The 18,635-nt window shown below is 32.6% G+C and overlaps 1 protein-coding gene across 1 annotated transcript; it reads right to left on the bottom strand.

The window, feature by feature from the left end:
• Window positions 1-14,914: 14,914 nt before the first annotated feature.
• Window positions 14,915-18,415, bottom strand: LOC128546869 (uncharacterized). Its single transcript, XM_053518267.1, has 5 exons — window positions 18,325-18,415; window positions 17,096-17,161; window positions 16,117-16,263; window positions 15,811-15,912; window positions 14,915-15,543 (listed from the first exon to the last, which is right to left on the bottom strand). Exons 1-5 carry the CDS (start codon window positions 18,325-18,327, stop codon window positions 15,340-15,342), a joined length of 522 nt encoding a protein of 173 aa, XP_053374242.1. The 5' UTR covers window positions 18,328-18,415; the 3' UTR covers window positions 14,915-15,339.
• Window positions 18,416-18,635: the final 220 nt, after the last annotated feature.

Raw genomic sequence — 18,635 nt, 5'->3', positions numbered from 1 at the left:
TAAGCATGCTATCTGTCTTGATTTTGAAGTGATGAACATGCATTGGTCTTATGTACATCTCACCTTGGACTAATTGTGATAAACGTCAAAATATCAGCTTTTGTTCGTTCGCAAATATGTGTCATCTTTCGTTAACATGTGTACGTTCTTTTCTCTTAGACATTTGTATTTGTACAGTTTATCAACTTTTTCTATCATTCTGTTTAATGCAGTAATATAAAGTAAATACTGTTTAAGGAAATGCTTTAAAATATTATAAAATTTTATTGATACAGCATTGATAATATAGATAACTATTCATATCTGCTTTCAATATGTATGAGATTGGGTTTCAGCATTACATAAGAATCTGATTATGTATTTTCTGTTAGAAAGAACTTAACTCAAAGTGAGCAATTGGCATGTGTGTTGTTTTTTTTTTTTCAAACTCTCAGTAACCTCATTTTACTTCTTTACTACCACTAAGAAAATTATCTACAACTTTCTCATTCATACTTCAGTCATATATATTTATTGCTGCAAAATTATTCTTTAAATATTCCATGAACTGTTCAAAAATCAGTAATGTTCAAGTACTGCAAAAGTTGTTGTTTTTTTACCAGCAGCAACAGAACCCCCCCGCCCCCCCCCCCCCCCCCCCCCCCCCCCCCCCCCCCCCCCCTCCTTATTGATGTAAATGACATATAACAAAAGTTCGCTAGATAACCGATCTAGAAATAACTTCATCGGGATTGTTTTACCCTTTAATGTTACGTTCACCTAAATGAATGTATTTATTATAATAATTACACTTCTTTTTAATACTCTTACTTATATCATTAAATACTTAGAAAACAGCAAATAGCTGCAACATATTGCAAAAACTTCAGATAAGTATCGGTTGAAGGTTAAAAAGGCTAAGATTCCGTTTATAAATTGGGTAGGGTTGTCATTGTAACACATAATGGACATGCTCAAGACAGACTAAAAGTATCTTTTGAAAGATTAAACATAAAATACATCATATAGTATTCAGGTCATTTTATTGAAGGCAAAGATCGTGTGACAACGTGTTCACGTTTTAATGTACAAACACTTGTAAAAACTTTCATGTAATATGCATGACCTGACACAGTTCTATAAATAGCTCACGCTAAAACTTCATTCATTTCTACTTTTGACATCGATAAACATTAAAGATTTCGTTTGATAACAAAACTACAAACTTAAAGTCAGAGGTATATAATAAAATGTTCATTACAACAGTAGCTAGATCTGGGATTTGTATTCGGCTCACGTTGATTCGGCGCTTGCGTGCCTCGTTACAGCCGATCTGGCAAAATCCATTCGAGAAGGATACAGCATCCTAGATCGAGCTACTATTATAATAAACCTATATAAATGTTATCTATTTTGAATTAGAGGTCTTTCAAAACATTTTATTTACAATAATGCTTAAATTTCATAACAAATAAAATCTGTAAAAAGATCCTTTGGAAGCATAGAATGCAACCAAGAATAATAATAGCAGACTCGGTTTGATTGAGTCTGTTCATGAGAGGTAATAAAATGTGCAACACCTCTCACACCCCCTAGCACCGGTTTAACACATATAAAGTCGCTGTTCGTTTGACTTTTACGGTCTTAAATGAGGGTTTTGATTTCAATTCCTTCTGGTGATTGTTGTTATGTTTAAAGTTGTTTAGGAAAGACACGAGGTCAAGAAAAGGTTATGCTGAAGTATCAAAATGATATAGGAAATGACGAAAGTCAAAGCTACTTTAAAGTAAATCGTTAATTGAAATCCCGACTTTAGCTCTAATGGAACATAACATTTTGCTGTGCATATTTCTATACCTTTCCCTATACATTTAGAAATTACTTTCATGAACCTGTTTATATTACATACTTCATTATCCTAATGAGATTTGTCTACGTTCTCTTTCTGTTATGCACATGCTTTGCCTCAGCACATGTTACTAGAAGATGCAACAGAATGGAGAAATGAAGACAAGAACAATCTGATTTTTGTGTGTGCGTGAAATTCAGAACGCATAATCATAGCTTTCATATCAGTTTCCTAAGAAAGATATAATTGTTTGCTACCTATTTTATTTCTTGAAAGTGTGAAAAAAATAGTATATTTTAAATTTGTAAAAAGAAGTCTGAAAATATACCCATAATTTATAATAAACATAGAGATAGAAGCGTGTTCTTTCTTATATTTATGCAATCATCATCTGTGAGAACATAATTTCAGATAACATTCAAATTACAATAAAATCTGAGTTTTCTGATTACCATTTTCTAAACATAAAAGAAGAACAAAAGAGAAAGTAATGTAAATCTCCTTCAGCAGCAAAGATAAACAGCTCTGTATTAAAATATATTCATATTGCAACATTTCGTTTTCAAATTTGGGTAAGTGTTGGAAGAAAGGATCACAACTCAGAAAATATATAAAACAATAAGCATGTAGAGTCTTTTTCTCCGGTGATGGAAAAATGTATTTATTTCATGTGCTCCTAAATATTTAATTTTAACTGCGTGTCAGTCAACAGATATAATACTGCAACTTATTATTTTGGAAGTATTTTTCTCAGTTGCCCTTTTAGCAGAGATGCAAATGAAACTAGAACGGAAGTTACTGTTGAAGTAGTATCCCTTTCATTTTTATCTTGTTCCCTGAAATTTTGTAAGCTAAGCATCATCTGTCTCATTAATCATGTTTCTTGAAAGTGCAAGGAAAACCTGACAGGACGTTAATTTTATGTGAAAACCATCATCAAGCCTTTCATAACGCTGAAATAATTTTTAAAATCGGACCACTATTTAAAAGATATGGCAGTTTGAAATTTAAGAAAATGGCATATTATGGAGGCAGCCATTTTAGTGTATATATGACGTCATTTACACACTCCTGAATTCTTTATTTAGCTATTCTAATATGCTTTTCTCTGTTAAAACACTCTTACGCTAGAATGACGTCACGTTAACGTGCGGTGACGTCAATGTTTTGTTGCGACCAAGAAAGCACGCTACTATTTTACCTGCTGTTTTATGTTCAGGGCATATTAGAATCGAAATAATTCATAGCAAAAGAGTGTTTTAACACTATTTATAAACACTCGGGCGGTAGTACGCTGCGCCCTCGTGCATTATTACGCCCGACGTATAATTGCCAACATGCATAAATAGTGTTAAAACACTCTTTTGCTATAAATTATTTCTTAAATAACCTTTTAAATAGATTAATTTCATAAGTGAGTGTAAGATGTAGAACTTGGTAATTTCTTTCGTTATAGCTGGAAAAAGTAGAGTAATTATTTACAGAAATTAGTAAATACAGTATAAATATGTATCTAGAAACTGAATAAATCCGCCATTTTGTTTTTTGTTGACATGGAAACAAAATGGCCGCCATTTTTATATAATATTTAAATGCTCAAAACTTTCTCATTTTTAAGCCGATTTCTAAGAAACCCTAGCAGAGACGGAATTATCATGAGAAAAAAACATTTCCTTTTCCTTTAAATTTTGTAGAACAATTACATATAAAGTTGAAGGCGATCGATACTCACACGAAGTTCTTTATAGATATTGATAATTGGAAGTGCAGAATAAATACATGCTGCAAAGAAATCGCCAGCTTACGTTCCCAGAATAGCATGTCGGAAAGTAACTGGCTATACAGTATTCTACCTCAAATTCTATTGACCAGAGGCATCATCCGTAAAATTATTGATCGGAAACCTTGTCTACAGTCTGAATGTCGCTGTTAATATTTCCATTGCATTTCACGTACTGTCACGTACTGTCCCAAAGCAACAAGATTCATTTAAGAAGTTTGACATATTAACCTCACCCCATCCGCTAGCTTCTTCCCCATTAAAGATATGTATCCACCTTGTCGCTTGAAAGAGTTGGATGCATCCTTTTTATACGCCTGAAATATTAGTGCAAAAGACGTTTACAGGATATTGCATTGCATCATTGTAGATACTGACTCTAATAACATTTATCGGAGAAGCACAAAAGATTAATGTAGACAGAATGGTATACGAATCATGAAACCAATTTGTGTAACTGTATATGGCTTGTGCTGTGTAAATGACGTTTGTGGTGAGCCCGGCTATCTCTGTAAACTCCATAATGTACTTTCAACTGGTTGATAACTTATAGTTCTGTAATAAATGCAAATGTTTGATATACCTTTGAATAACAAAATGCCGTCTATTTGCTGGTATATCTGTCAAGTGTCAGAATTGTAGTACTAATTTAAGATTAAACAGGATTCGAACTCTTTTGTAAAGAAGTAATGAATTTCTTATGTAAACATTGGAGTGTCACGCGGAACAGTTATAGTTATTGAAAACTTCACATGATTAAAGAGGACATTGCGAGAAAGCATAAACATTTTTTTCATAAGAAATAGCGTCCAGTGGGCTTTCGTCTATCATTAGAGTAAAAGCAAGGCGGTGGTCATTTACCGCCAGACTGGGACTGAGATGCATATGCGTAATCACTAAAACCAACTACACCTTCAAGCTTTGTTATTTTTATTGCTTATATGTTGTTTTAAACAAAAACATTCACACAATTGGTTTTAGCTTCAGAAGGCGAATATCTATCGCCTGCTTTATAACATAATGAAAAGTTAATACATGAATGGAAATTTTACGAGTTCACTTTAGGGCCTTAATATGGCGATGCAATCTTTGTGCGGTTGTGAAAATATGAACTCGAAACCATGATATGAATCGGTGTTTTTACATCAATGGACGAACTGACATCAGCTTTAGACAAACACACAATCGAAAGGCTGAAAATCTCGTGGCTCAAGAAATAGTCCAATTGTTGTATGACCAGGAGCGAAAGTTTATAGTATGATTACATTGTCGGATCATATGGCGACTTTTAAGCTTTAATGGTGGAGGAAGGTCCCAGATACCCCTTCGTGCATTATTTTATCACATGCGTGCATCTGGATAGAACTACCGACAATCCGTTAGCCAGCTAGCATCTGGCAAATTCTCCTTCTTACGGAATCCTGTTCGTGCCATAAGTGGCACCCACCAACTCTCGCCCCACCAACACGCGAGTTCACCTTGTCCAAAACATACTTAGCTAACATGCGAGATTTAACAATCCTCGCGAGGTTTTTGAGTCGATAATGATTAATTCTCGCATGCCCTTCTTAATTTTCGCATTTGGTAATTTGAAAATTCCCCGAAAACCAATTTCACAATGCGAAATTGTCACATTGTCGCTTGTGATAAAATTTCTGGAAAAATCGATCAAAACAATTCTTTCTGGGTAGAAACGAAGAAAGCAGATGCGTTAGCGAAACAAAAGAGAAAAGAAAAGAGAGAGAACGAAGAAAAAGGTGAAACAAGAAATGTAAAATGCAAGAACAAAAGAGAAAGGAAAGAGCAGGAAAAAAATTAAAAGAGAAGAAGAGGAAAAGCTTAAACTAGCGCAAAAAGGCCCGTCAAAGCAAAGGAAACGTAGAAACGATAGTTCTTCGTCTGAATTTCATGATAAAAATAAAAACATAAAACGTCAGTACCAAGATTCTAATGATACTTACAACGAAAGACAACCGTACTGATGGTGTGTATGAGGATGATGAAGAGTGTATAAAGTTTGTCAAGTGCCCTCGTAGATTGCATGTTACATGCACAGGAGATGTTGTTCTGGTGGATATTCTTGTCGGCCAGCTTAGCAACTACCTATTTCATTGCGAGTATTTTGTTTAATCTTACAGATTTCGAGCTTGTGTGACAGTAGTTTTAGAGTTGTCAGATGAAAATTGGAATAAAATTTGGTTGTTTTTCCTGATTTTTTTTTTCAGACAATGAACATTGTTGGGGTTTTTTTTTTTTAAGTCAAAAGGTGGTCGGTAATTGCTTCCTTAGGTTTACTACCGATGAAATCCACCTTCTCTTTTTTCGAAGCAATACATGACAAACATGCTTTTACATTTTGTATTTTATCCTTATCAAGTTAGGTAAGGTTTAGACTACTGCTTACTTGTATTTACAAAGCTTAAAGTGTAGTCATCAATGATAGCAAAGTGTATCTTAAGTGGTCGGTAATACCCGAAATTGCTCAATACACCGAAACAGTTTTCTAATATCATTTATCTATATCTACGAGTGCTTGTGTTCTTAATGTCATTAATTTAAATTTAATAAGGAATACATTATTCAGCTGTAAGTGCACCGATGCAACTCATGCACAACTTGATTTCGAGTTATCGAAGCCGTATTGTACTTGTTTTTTTTTTTTTTTTTTTTTTTTTGTTTGTTTTTTTTTATTTTAAAATATGTTTAACTTGTTATACAAGTCCAGGATGCCAAATGTTTAAAAACGATATTTTGATAAATGATATTAGAAGTATGGAAATATCCGCAAAGTAAAAAAACATTCATCTGATTTCCTGAGTTTGTGTACCCGTTTTAATAACTGAAACAATTACAAATTATATATAACGTTTGTGACAGTGATGCAACTTTGCATAAATAAAGGGTAATAAGTATTCAATATGAATAATGTATTCATTCTAACCTATCTTGAAAGGAAATAATTAAAATTTCAGAAATGTGTAGTACTTCTTCACACATCAAGATATGTTTCGCGGTAGAATTTTGCATCAAAATTCATCAAAGGTACATGTAATATAGTTCTGCTGAATGTGTAACGAATAAGTATATTGTCATATCTAACTAAAATGCAGTGAAGGAATTACAGATATATGTGCAGAATGACAAATATGCCGGTCTTCAGATGTCTGAAGGAAAAGAAATTTTAACCAACTTTTCTCTTTTGCAAACCCATTTGAGTAACAGAAAAAAAGTTCTATAAGAAGCCTGACAATGATGAAACTTTGCAAAAGAGTATTTAAGTCTAATCAATGCTTCATATGGCCATCGTATTCTCTAACACTTGGCAGAAAGGATTTGTTTTCAGATTTTTTCCTATTCACAAATTATTCTATTTTTAACAAATTTCTATAAATCCCATTAACATTTTATGGCAAAATGGAGAAATACTGTCTCAAATCTGCTTAATTTATACAGTAAATCAACTTGAAGTTATTTACATTTGGACAAAATGAAAAAAAGAAATTGCAGACATATAATGCAGAATTCAAAATAAAAATTACCTAAAAGACAGGTAGTGATTCAAACAACTAGCTTACACATTTTTGATAACTGCAAAAGGTCTGAATTTGCTATCTAAAGACTCATTGTGATGAAACTTTTCATAAGATGAGTGTTATAAGAACTTTACATGAAATTTGTATTCAAAAGCACTCCCCCACAGTACTATAAATAATACATTCAAAAGATACACCATTATGCAATGCGGGAATTGAGAACAAGGGAGAGTTTTCTATATATTACAAATGAATACAAAATTTTACTATCAACAATATCTGTAAACTTCGAAGGGAATTTAAAAAAGTTTCAAGCGGAAAATCATGTATTGCCTGCATACAATTCAATGACGCAGCTATTAACAGAATAAATAAAAAAACAAATACAAATTAAATAAATATATAGGAACTAATGTAGGCAAACGTATTATTTTAACCAGAATCTAAAAAAAAACAACAACAAATGTCAAAAAGTACGTTGTTTTGCACATTGCTCCTTCTCAAAAAATATTGATACTGTCTAGCATCAGAAGAAGAGTTTAAAGTCTTGATAACAAATTACAATATTTTCGGTTTCGAAAAGCCGAATAAAAGCACTTGCTGTTAAATCCTTAGTACAAATTTATTTTGATTCATGACTTTCAAAGCATATATCAGCGCAAACATTACTACATGTATTTCAGTTTAAACAATGGATTCTCACAACACAAGACGCAAACTTGATGCTGATGCCGAATGAGGTGGTTGAGACGTCAGCTGTGGTCGGGCCCGTCAAATATTTCCATATTGAACATACATAATTGTGCATTATTTGGTAGAAAAAGTATGGGGTTGCTTTAGATAAGCAGCATGTTTTATCACATAACATTCAAATGTTTCTACCGAAAATCAAAGACCTATATGTCACACTAAGGAGTCATTTGTAATAAAACAAAACATATGTATCTCACTAAAGTGTTAATTGTTTCAATGAAGAACTGAGTAAGAAGCCTAAAATAATTGTGTAAGACAGTGTATGAAAAAACGAAGACTTTAAAATATACGTGTTATCCTTGGCATTCATTCAAATTATGCGATCATAACTTTTTTATTACATTTTATAAAATGCACGTGTGTTAAATTTACAAACACTTATAGATGAAAAAACATTACAAACATTAAATGATATTGCTAAATAAAGGTTACTAAGAAGCACAATTTATTTTTTTCTGTTCTGTGAAAACATCGTTGTATACATTTTGAAGTATGACTTTGATTCGGTATTGATAAATCTATCATAAAGTATATTTTTTTCTAAATCCGTTTTGAAACTGGAATATGTCACAAAATGAACGGAATAATAGAATTGTATCATCCATTCATATATAGACAAAAAATCGATATATTATTATTGACATGTATGTAAAATTTCAAAACTGTTCTGTCTAATATAGTTTTCAAGAATTCGGCAAAGCATATTGCTTTGCGTTGAAAATTTATCGGTCTAGTTAATTGTATTAAAAGAGAAGGAAAAAAAACATTTGTTTGCGATGTGCATGCTAGAATCTTGAATAAAAATAAGAAAATAAATGCAATATCCATAATTTACTTAAGCTTTTTTGTACTGTAAAAGCAATGATTGTTTGATTGGTCCGCACAATGAGTATTGTGCTAATTTTAGACAGCAGACCTTATCGTTGACGTCACAGATCATCACATACGGAAAAGTGCTATTTAACCTTCTTTTTCAGATATGTTTTCCTATTCACACTGCCTATTGTCTTAAAAAATACTATAAATACATCAGTAGTTGTTTTGTTTTTTTTTTATAAAAAAATCAAAACTAATGTTTTATTTACTCTTAAATTGTAGTAACAAGAAGCGCATAAATATGTTTATAATATGCAGAGATATAATTGCATATATTATGTACAGAATTTGATAAAAAATATGACAGTCAGAGTTAACACTTATATGCCAGTTTCAATTTGGACCAGTACCATTAATTGTATAAACGAGTGCTTACCAAAAAGATATTGACTGAATGGCGAACAGTGAAAATCGTGATCAGACTGCACCGAAGTGCAGGCTGATCATGATCTACAGAATTAACTGTGTCCAGAATGATAAGGGTTACCTATTACAACATCAGACTTTAAGTGTCATGTTGTGGCTTAAGTCGGTGCTAGGGGGCGCGAGGGGTGTTGCAAATTTCATTTTCGGTCAGGAAAAGACTCAACGAAACCGAGTCAGCTATTATTTTGCATAGTTATATTCTTTATTACCAAATGATCTTCATATCAATTTTATTATAATACACGTATAGAATAGAACAGAATAGAATATTTTGTCCAAATACGCCTTGTCCTGGCATGACATTTATGAACACTTGCAAAACATGAAATGAATGAAGAAAGAATAATTAACAAAAACATTCAAGGAATGATTTAAAGAATACTGGTGTGACAGGGTATATTATTATTCTCGATTCGTTATAAATATAGGTAAATCTAAAACTACCACATACGTGAAACCAGAGGCTATACATTCAGATAACTTTTCCTTACGAAATGAAAAGTGGAAACTTAACAAGTCGCTCAATACGAACAAATATGAAAATGTTGCAGGATCTGTTTGACTGAGCCTGTGGAAAAGTATGCTTCTCACCGCGACATCTATCCCTGGGTTGAGCAGTACTCAACATTTACAAATGTTTCAAGTACCGTACCAAAAATCAGTTTTGAGAAATCTCAGATATTGTCATACCATGGAGTACATGGAACTTCAATGATACACAGAGTGCAATTCCATAAAAAGCGGCGTCTGGTCCCCAGATATAGGGGTAGCATAAACGTGAAACGATGGGCAGAACTGAAACGAAAAAAGAATTTAGAGAAGATCTTAGTTTATGGGGCCTTCCTAGCTAAAATAATCACTTTGAAAACTGAACAATACCACTAACAAAATCCAAATGTCGTGCTGAACGATCTGAAAAGAAATAGAACCGATTTGATTAGATGTAAGGAGGGACGCTGCTGTGTGTTTCATGTTGACATGGTAGACACTTTAAATCAGTTGATGTTTCAGTGAAATTAAAACAAGTAATTGAAAAAAGAAAATAATAAATCCTGATATTAATTTATACAGTGATATACTTTTCCCTTCAGTTGTACAAATTTCATCGGCTCAACTGGTAGAGTGTTGGTTTTCCATTCTTTAGGACTGCAGTTTGAAAGCAGAAAAGGTTATGTTTACACCTCTAAGTTTTCCTATACATAATGCAACGTTGTTGGCTTTCTTTTAATTGCTTTGAAATTAAGCAGAGCTTCAAATACCTTTAAAAGGAATCTTTAAAATAGATGTATAACATGTTTTTGACAAAACGTAACGCTAGAATGGGTACGTTTTATTTACAGTCATCTTGAATATGCGAACGGTTTCACTTTCAGTACATTTGTAATATTTGTGTCCGCAAATCAAGCCGTGTTATTTCTATAATTTGCTTTGTTACGTTCTGTACTTAAAAAAGATATTGTTTTATTTACATTTTATTAAATCTGATTTTTAAAATTGAAAATTTAGCTTTAGTTTGAGTAAAGCAATTAAGAATGCAAGTAATGCTGATAAGTGCAAATAGGTACAGAAAATAAAATTGTTAGAAAATGGGAAAATGTTATGCCATGGATTGGAATAAAACCTTCGAAATATTATAGACTGACATTACTTGTGCTCTAAATGCTGAATGTCTATTTTATCCAGGTATCAGATGTATTGTGTTTAAGTATATGTCAGGTAAACATTGTGCAGACAGCTCGTACATGACACTGTAATTGATTGGATATTCATATTTTTCATTAGTTTGTGTTTAAATGTAAAGTTTGTCAAAATAAATGATACAGAGACCTAATTTAAGTAATTTCTTTTTAAAACTAAACACTTTCAAAAAGACTATAGTACAGTGAAGCCCGTCTCATGGTTCTGTGACCCAGGGTAAAACATTGAAAGCCTATAGATTGACAAAATGTCTTCCGCAGTTGTTGTTATGGTGTATACCAAGTTTTTTCTATCATATGTTGCTCACTGTACAAAGAATCAACCGACACCGATTATTCAATGAGAATGAGGGTTGGTATGCTACAAACACAAAAAAAACCTATGCCGACAATAAAGAAGTACACACCTCCTGTTATACCATGTAAGTGAAATAATCCAAACAAAGTACCAATAAAAATGTTCTTTGTTACTCTTAAAATTCAGTTACTTTAGATCAGTTGTGATATATTGTATTGGTTTCCACAAAGTCATAAATTCATTTACCACAAGACAACCGAACAATCAAGAAACGTAAAGAAAAATGGTTCTTGATCAGAATGCAGTGAAATGCAAGATAAATGTAGTCAGGTACCACAATATTGCTGGTCTGCAGAATAAGCACCCTGCTTTCGATTTCAAGTAAACAACATGCGAATATAAGAAACGTGTCTTACTTTAGTATGTTATGATATAGGGTCTTAGCCTATTCCTTGTTATCAGTTTCCAACCCTTCATCATGTATATTCGTATAATTTAGTTTATACATGAAATACCTTAACCGGTCAAACAGGTATACATTCATATAGTTGACCCGATCAAAAGGGCATCGGTTAAACATATATTTAGAAAGAGGCTTATAAAAACTATGTCCTCATATCTAGACAGTTAAAGGTCATGTAGATCTTATAAAAAAAACTGTCACAGTATTGTGACGCGCACTGTTAGTTAGATACTGTGAAGTATATACGTTATTTTAAAGCCACCAACTAGCATCAGGGTGTGCTTTGGTAAGACACTTGGATTGTTAATTAGTTTATCAAACTGTTTTATCTATTTAAACTTGTAAATTCGTAATACAGAGAGAGGCTCACGCTAATTTATTTCTATACATTTAATTAAAAGGAAATTCAATATATTATAACAACTGACAGTGTGTTTGTTGTTCCATCTCTTCTCGATTCACATACATATGAGTTTTGATTACCCACTGAGACACAACGCGATGAAACACTATTGGCTAGTTACATTACGTAACGATAGGGTAACATTTACACGTATGAATCTGTTCCTTACTAGCTGTTAATAAAACTGGTTTTCAAACTTATTTTGTTGAAGTAATACAGTCATATCCCCATAGACAAATAGCCGAAAGAAAATTTCTAAATTTTGATTATGTACTACCGAGATATGCAGCGGTTTAATTACTATACCATGTGTTTCGACTTCTAAAATGTCGTTGAAGTTACGGAATACCCGAACAGTAGCACTTCCTAGCTTTCACTAAAAGCTTACCTTGTTGTCATTTTAGAAACGTTGGCGTCAGTGGGCATTTTGTCTATGAATGCCGTTAAATTTACGGGGTAAGTGTGTTTGAAGATGAATTGTTTAAAAGGTATATTAGATCCAAATGTCAGGCAACTACTTGTAACTTGATATAGTTACTGATATAAATAACAAACAAATAACAAGTTTATGTGCATTAATAGCACTATGAACCAGGTTTAAAATAATACATACTGTATATGTTTATTATAAATAAACACAGTATAAAAGTGTACTGCCACTAAACTGTCCTAATTTCAAGAAAAAACTTAAGTAATTGCTTTAACTGAGTCTGTTATTTCAAGGCTTGTTTTTGTCCTTTATGCGTCTTCAATGTTGGCTTTTACATCTATATCAGAACCTTTTATGAGTATTTCATAGACCAAAATACAAATGTTCTAAATGTTACAGAAAACGAAGTATAAAAATAAGAAATATACTTCAGCAAATACTCAAGTTCGTTATATCGTGCTTAAATAGAAATATCAGATTTGCGTTACTGAAATATGTACTGCAGATAAATACTTCTAACCATAGTATAATTTAGCTATAAATACATTGTTATAGAAAAAAAATCAACATTAAATAATAATAACTTAAGCGAAAGCACGATTTTAAAATAACGGACAACTAAGTAATAACTTTTCGTGAAATTGAGGTCTGGTAGAGGATGGCACTCTAGATCACTTTTCCCCTTCTTTGTCTATATAGAACCGCTATCTTGGATTGGGAGGAGTCAGTTTTCGGGATGGGACTCATTTGAACAATGTGACGTCACGTTAATATGATTGACCTCCATTTAAGATATTGGAAATAATGAAAAGATAAGAAACGATACCGCTCTGTTCATCTTTCATTTTTTTTGTAAAATTACATACAATATATATACTCAATATCCATACGGGTAAGATATGTGGCGGGTGGCGGTTGGCGGCGCGGTTATATAAAGTTTAAACAACGTGCTTACAAAAGTAAGATTTTGTAGCTATATATGGTCTAAAATAAACACTAAGATTTCGTTCAAATAAGTCCCATCCCGAAAATTGACTCCTCCCTATCCAAGATGGCGGCTTTATATAGATAAAGAAGGGAAAAAGTGATCTAGAGTGCCATCTTCTACTTCTTCTGGCTGTTTTTAACACTCAACTATAATTGCATGACTTTTAATTATAAAAGTAGCTTATAAGATTATAAGAATTTTCTAATTTGAAGTAAATATCTAAACATAAAATACTATAGTGAAAGATGGCCATTGGATATCTTTAAACAACGATCGGATAAACCTACAATAAAATTATTTTTGTTTGGCATAGCCTCACGTAAACGGATGTCTATGCAAACGCAGGCGTAAACGCTGGTCTTTTTTATAATATATAGAATTAACATAATTCAAAGGACTGAAGTACACACAATTTCAATACACTGTCAGAATCAAATAAAAATCAAAAGAAACGTAAGGTCACGTTTTGCGACAATATTTTGCAATGAAATGAAGGACAATATCAAACACATTGACGGTCAAAAACATTTATTTGAATAATTTCACACAAGTTATAAAAAAAATTATATAAATGTTTCTGTAGCTCTTTTCGTTGATATTAAATGTTATGTTTTACATGTCCTTTCAAATAGTTCTATTGTAAATACATGTAATCTGGAATCATCATCTGGTTGAAAAAACACTTTTGATTTAATTAGCCGCCTGTTTTGCGTAAAAGCTTCTTTCGAATTCTGTTAGCCACAATCCCAGCTGATGCAAATGCCACATATCACTGAAAAGTATTCAATTTCTCTTTAAAAATCGAGCGTGTTTTAATAAATTGCTCAGAGTTGGTATTTCAAATACCCAAGCCAGGTACCGTATTTGTTAGTTTATTAATTCATTTTATCATAAGTATATGTTTTCATTTTCTGTTACATGAGAACACGAATTGGCTAACATACTGTTTTTTCTGTTTGTTTGTTTTGATGTTTTCTTTTTTGTTCGTTTTTCATTCTGTTTTTTTTTATGTTGTCTTTTAAATGTTTTGTTTTTACAGAGATAGTCCTATACAAATGTATAAAGCAACATAATCTATAACTAAAATGGCGAGAAGACAATATTTTCAAGAAAATAAAACATTGAAATTTCTTTTGCTTTTCCAGCAACACCAAGATCCGATTGAATGCAACATCTATAGATTTTGGCGATAAATCATACTGCTTTGGCTAATGTAAGGAAGGCACCCCAATCAGAGGGAATTGCTTCAATACAATCGAAAACCAAGGGAAAGAATATTCGACATTTCTAGTTAAAGGCTAACATTGGTTTGCTACAATGAAGATTATTTTTAAACCTCATTTTTAAAAACTTAATGACATACTACGAAAATTCGGGAAAGAAGGAAATAAAGGATGATTTGCTTGAATTTTGCTGGACCGACTGGACACAAAATGGACCTCAAGCAAGTCTTTTTAATGGAAGTCTATGAGAAAATTACAATTTTGATGACATAGAATATGTAAAACAATGCAGATTTTATCAAAACATCTCACAGTAGTAAACTTAAATATTAAGTATTATATAGTCAAGTAAGGTGTATAGGTCCGAGAACATCATTTTTTCCTTTTGCTATTTGTCCATGATGTAGGAGATCCGGTCGGCATGCAAGAATGCCATCATACAGACTTTAAGAAGGTTGCTAGATGTCCTTAACTGTGTATCCAGATGACCTGAACTGTGTCGGTGTTACTTAAAACCCATAAAAAATAAGCAAGAAATAATGCGTTTACCTGATTTTAACGTAACAACAAAGGGTGTATTTTGGCCTTGATTAACATTCTATTGCATATAATCTATGTCAAGGTTTTATCTCATTTATATTTTAATTATACTCACTGGCACCACCTGATAACACCTTTACTGATCTTTTGGCTTTCTTCTGGTATTTCTGTGTGCTGTAAACTACTTCGTGATTTTCACAAAAATCGGCAATTCTATCTCCGAAGTGATCCGATAGTTCTTCATTTGGGATGATTTGTTTGGATTTGCACGTGAACTCTTGTTTAATTTGAAAGTATCCGTCTTTCTGCAATAATGTATTTTACTTATAAATTTCGATAGTTACTGAACCATGTATACCACAGAACTATCTAAGCTCGCTGTTATGTCAATATGCACTGTTGCAAACCAACAAAGACCATATGTAATGTGTTTGCGCTAAACAGATTGCTGGTCGAAAATTTTTATTAATAATTCAACATGCTTTATTGCTGGTAGTAGCAAGACGTACGAAGTACAAAATTTCTTTTCTTGACAAAAACATGTCTTTGGACATAGTTTACTAACGTGTTACCTCTACTGCTTCCTTAAAGTTGTTCATCATTTCTTCTAATGTATGAGCCGTCCTAAGTACGTAACATCTCTCATGCTCGTCGTCTTTAATCGCAGTGTAGCGCTACAAAATAATCACACTATTACAATATTGGACACCATTATTATGATACAAAACGTAAAATAAAATACAAGTATACAAGTTGTCCTACATAAATAACTTTCATGCTGAACGTAATTGATGAGAATGATTTTTTTCATTATAATTTCATAAACTAAATCCGTAAGACAGTACAAGGAACCTTTATATTCATTTAACATTACATACCACGGCAAAGTCGTGGAAATTGACTGTAGGAGTGATTGTTCCTGAAAGTGCTGTCACAGTGACAATTGCATACTGTTCTTCCCTGTCAACTTTAACTTCCTCAACTGCAATGGCGTTTTCTCCATAATGAGTTTCAAATCTGTGAAACTATAGAAAAATATACATGAACTTTTTTTTTTTAAATTTTTTAATTTTTTTTTTTTTTAATAGAACTTTATTCCAATTATACTTGTATTACGTATTTTTCATAAAACATTATTCCAGATTTGATTTGTTTTGTTGGATTAACGTTACACCGACACAATTATATATACTGGTCTCATGGCGTCTTTCATACTTTGGTGGTAGAGGAAGACTTCCTGTGCCCCTCAGGACATTATTTCATCACGGGCGGGCACCTTGGTAGAACCAATGACCTTCCGTAAGCCAGCTGGATGTTTGCTCACATGGAGAATTCAACGCCCCGAAAGATGCGTGAACCAAACCTGTTGAGGGGCAAGTGATTTGAAGTCACCGACCTTACCCACTCGGCCACAGAGACTCCATAACATAGAGTTACACGTTTTGTAATATATGTGTACAATTTAAGTTAACTGGATCAGCTTTATTTCTTAACCAGATTGGTTATGTAAAAAAGGCACCTTTACATTAAACATTTACTGAAATCAAAAGAGAAATCTGGAAGAAACAATTTTGATTCACGTTTGAATTGTAAAATAAATGTTCCCAATTGTAGCTAATTTAAATTAACTAATATCTTATTTATTTATTTATTTATTTATTTATTTATTCATTTATCTATGCGCAATTCAAATATCAGATTGATTACTTTTTTATTCAAATGTCTTTGTTACATCCATAAGATAATTGTCTAAACGTATGCCAATATGTCCTTTTAACTTTTAAGATATTGAGAAATAATAAGTTGCGTTAGAAGACTTGTGAGGTTTAATTGCTGAAGGTAGATTATGATTCTTACCTCGGGAACAGCTGTTGCTACTGAGAAGACAACGAGAACAACTGCGACAACTTTCTTGAAATCCTCCTGAAATAATAAGTTGTATTTCCAATTTTTAAATCATTTAAACAAGCTTAAACATGCTTTAATTGTAACCAACTGGTCATTGACAAGTAACTGTACTAGACTGCTATAAATATCTACGATACATTGTACATGTATATGCTTATTAATTTCCTGTTTAAATATAGCAGGCCAGGTATAAAATAAATTACGTCGTAAAACTTACCACACAGCAATAACAACAACGTGACTACATTTATACAGATATGTGAATGATCAAATGTCTGTAAGTTAATAATAACGTTTAAATGGAAACTTTTAGCACATCATTTGCACTGTGCACTAAAAATCGAGCTAAAACTTTAAATCTAAATTTTTTGTCAGCTTTTTATATCGTCATCAAAGGACTTAAAGAACTGAAAGTCAATCGTAACGCTACTGTGCGGATAATGTTTTCAAGCAATGGGCTTTACTCACGGTTTTCCTTTGATACGAAAAATCATCGTATTTCTAAATCTCTTTGAAGGATCTTTATGTGGTTATTATTTTCATGAGCACGAACAATATTGAGATCGTACCGCTCATCCAGATTTCAATAAGATAATGACTGTTAAATAAATTTAATTAAAATGTTGCGACATTGAAACGGCAAAGAAGAAAACCAAATCAGTCACAACATTGCATTTGATTTTCTAAAATGGTCCACATCTATTGAAAAACATTTTATTAAACATTATTTTAAAATAATGAAGAAAACGATCTTGACAGCAAGTCCGGAGGTAGAGTAAATTGTGGTTGTTCAATATAATCTCATTCATATGGTCTTAACCAATAAAGTAAGGTACTAAACCCTAGCTGTTCGATACAAACTCATTCATATGGACTTAACCAATGAAATAAGGTACTAAACCTTGGCTGTTCGATATAAATTCAATCATATGGATATAACCAATAAAGTAAGGTACTAAACTCTGGCTGTCCGATATAAACTCCATAAATGAACATAACCAATAAAATATGTATTTAATACCAAACGCTGACTAAAAACAATTGTTGCAGAATTCGATCCTGCTTCTGTCATAGCTATGCCGTCTCATAATTACTGGTTCATCTACGCAAGCGTACTGGAGATTAATTCTATGAGTTTTTAAGGTTTAATATGAATAACTATTAAATGTTCCACTTACCATGCCTATACTCTGTTGTTTCTCTGGTAAGTATGAATACGCCGAGAACAATCTGTGAAAGAATCAAGCAGTCAATTGCCGTGGGAAGAGCCTTGTTCTCACATTTATAGGCGGCAAAGCAGTCTGTAAAGTCATTTACATTGGTTGTCTTAAACCACGTGCCCATTGTGTCACACCACGTTTTGTTCGATTGTTGAAGTGTTGCGCATATTGGTGAGTCAGCAGACAGAGCTTCCTTCTAGATCTAGATCAAAACCTGTCGTACTTCCTTAAACGTCAATCTTAATTGCTTCTGTTCAGAGCCAGTGCAA

This window comes from Mercenaria mercenaria, chromosome 11 (genome assembly GCF_021730395.1).
Source record: "Mercenaria mercenaria strain notata chromosome 11, MADL_Memer_1, whole genome shotgun sequence".
In the NCBI taxonomy this organism is placed as follows: domain Eukaryota; kingdom Metazoa; phylum Mollusca; class Bivalvia; order Venerida; family Veneridae; genus Mercenaria; species Mercenaria mercenaria.
Note: the sequence above shows the minus strand (reverse complement) of the source record. Positions and strands in the feature narration are given on the sequence as shown.

What these genes read in the sequence shown, in the direction of transcription:
- LOC128546869 (XM_053518267.1), bottom strand. An exon ending in TAGCAACAGCTGTTCCCGAG is followed by an intron (nt 16,264 to 17,095) that starts GTAAGAATCATA and finishes ATTTTTCTATAG; the next exon opens with TTTCACAGATTTGAAACTCA. An exon ending in ATTTCCACGACTTTGCCGTG is followed by an intron (nt 15,913 to 16,116) that starts GTATGTAATGTT and finishes ATTATTTTGTAG; the next exon opens with CGCTACACTGCGATTAAAGA.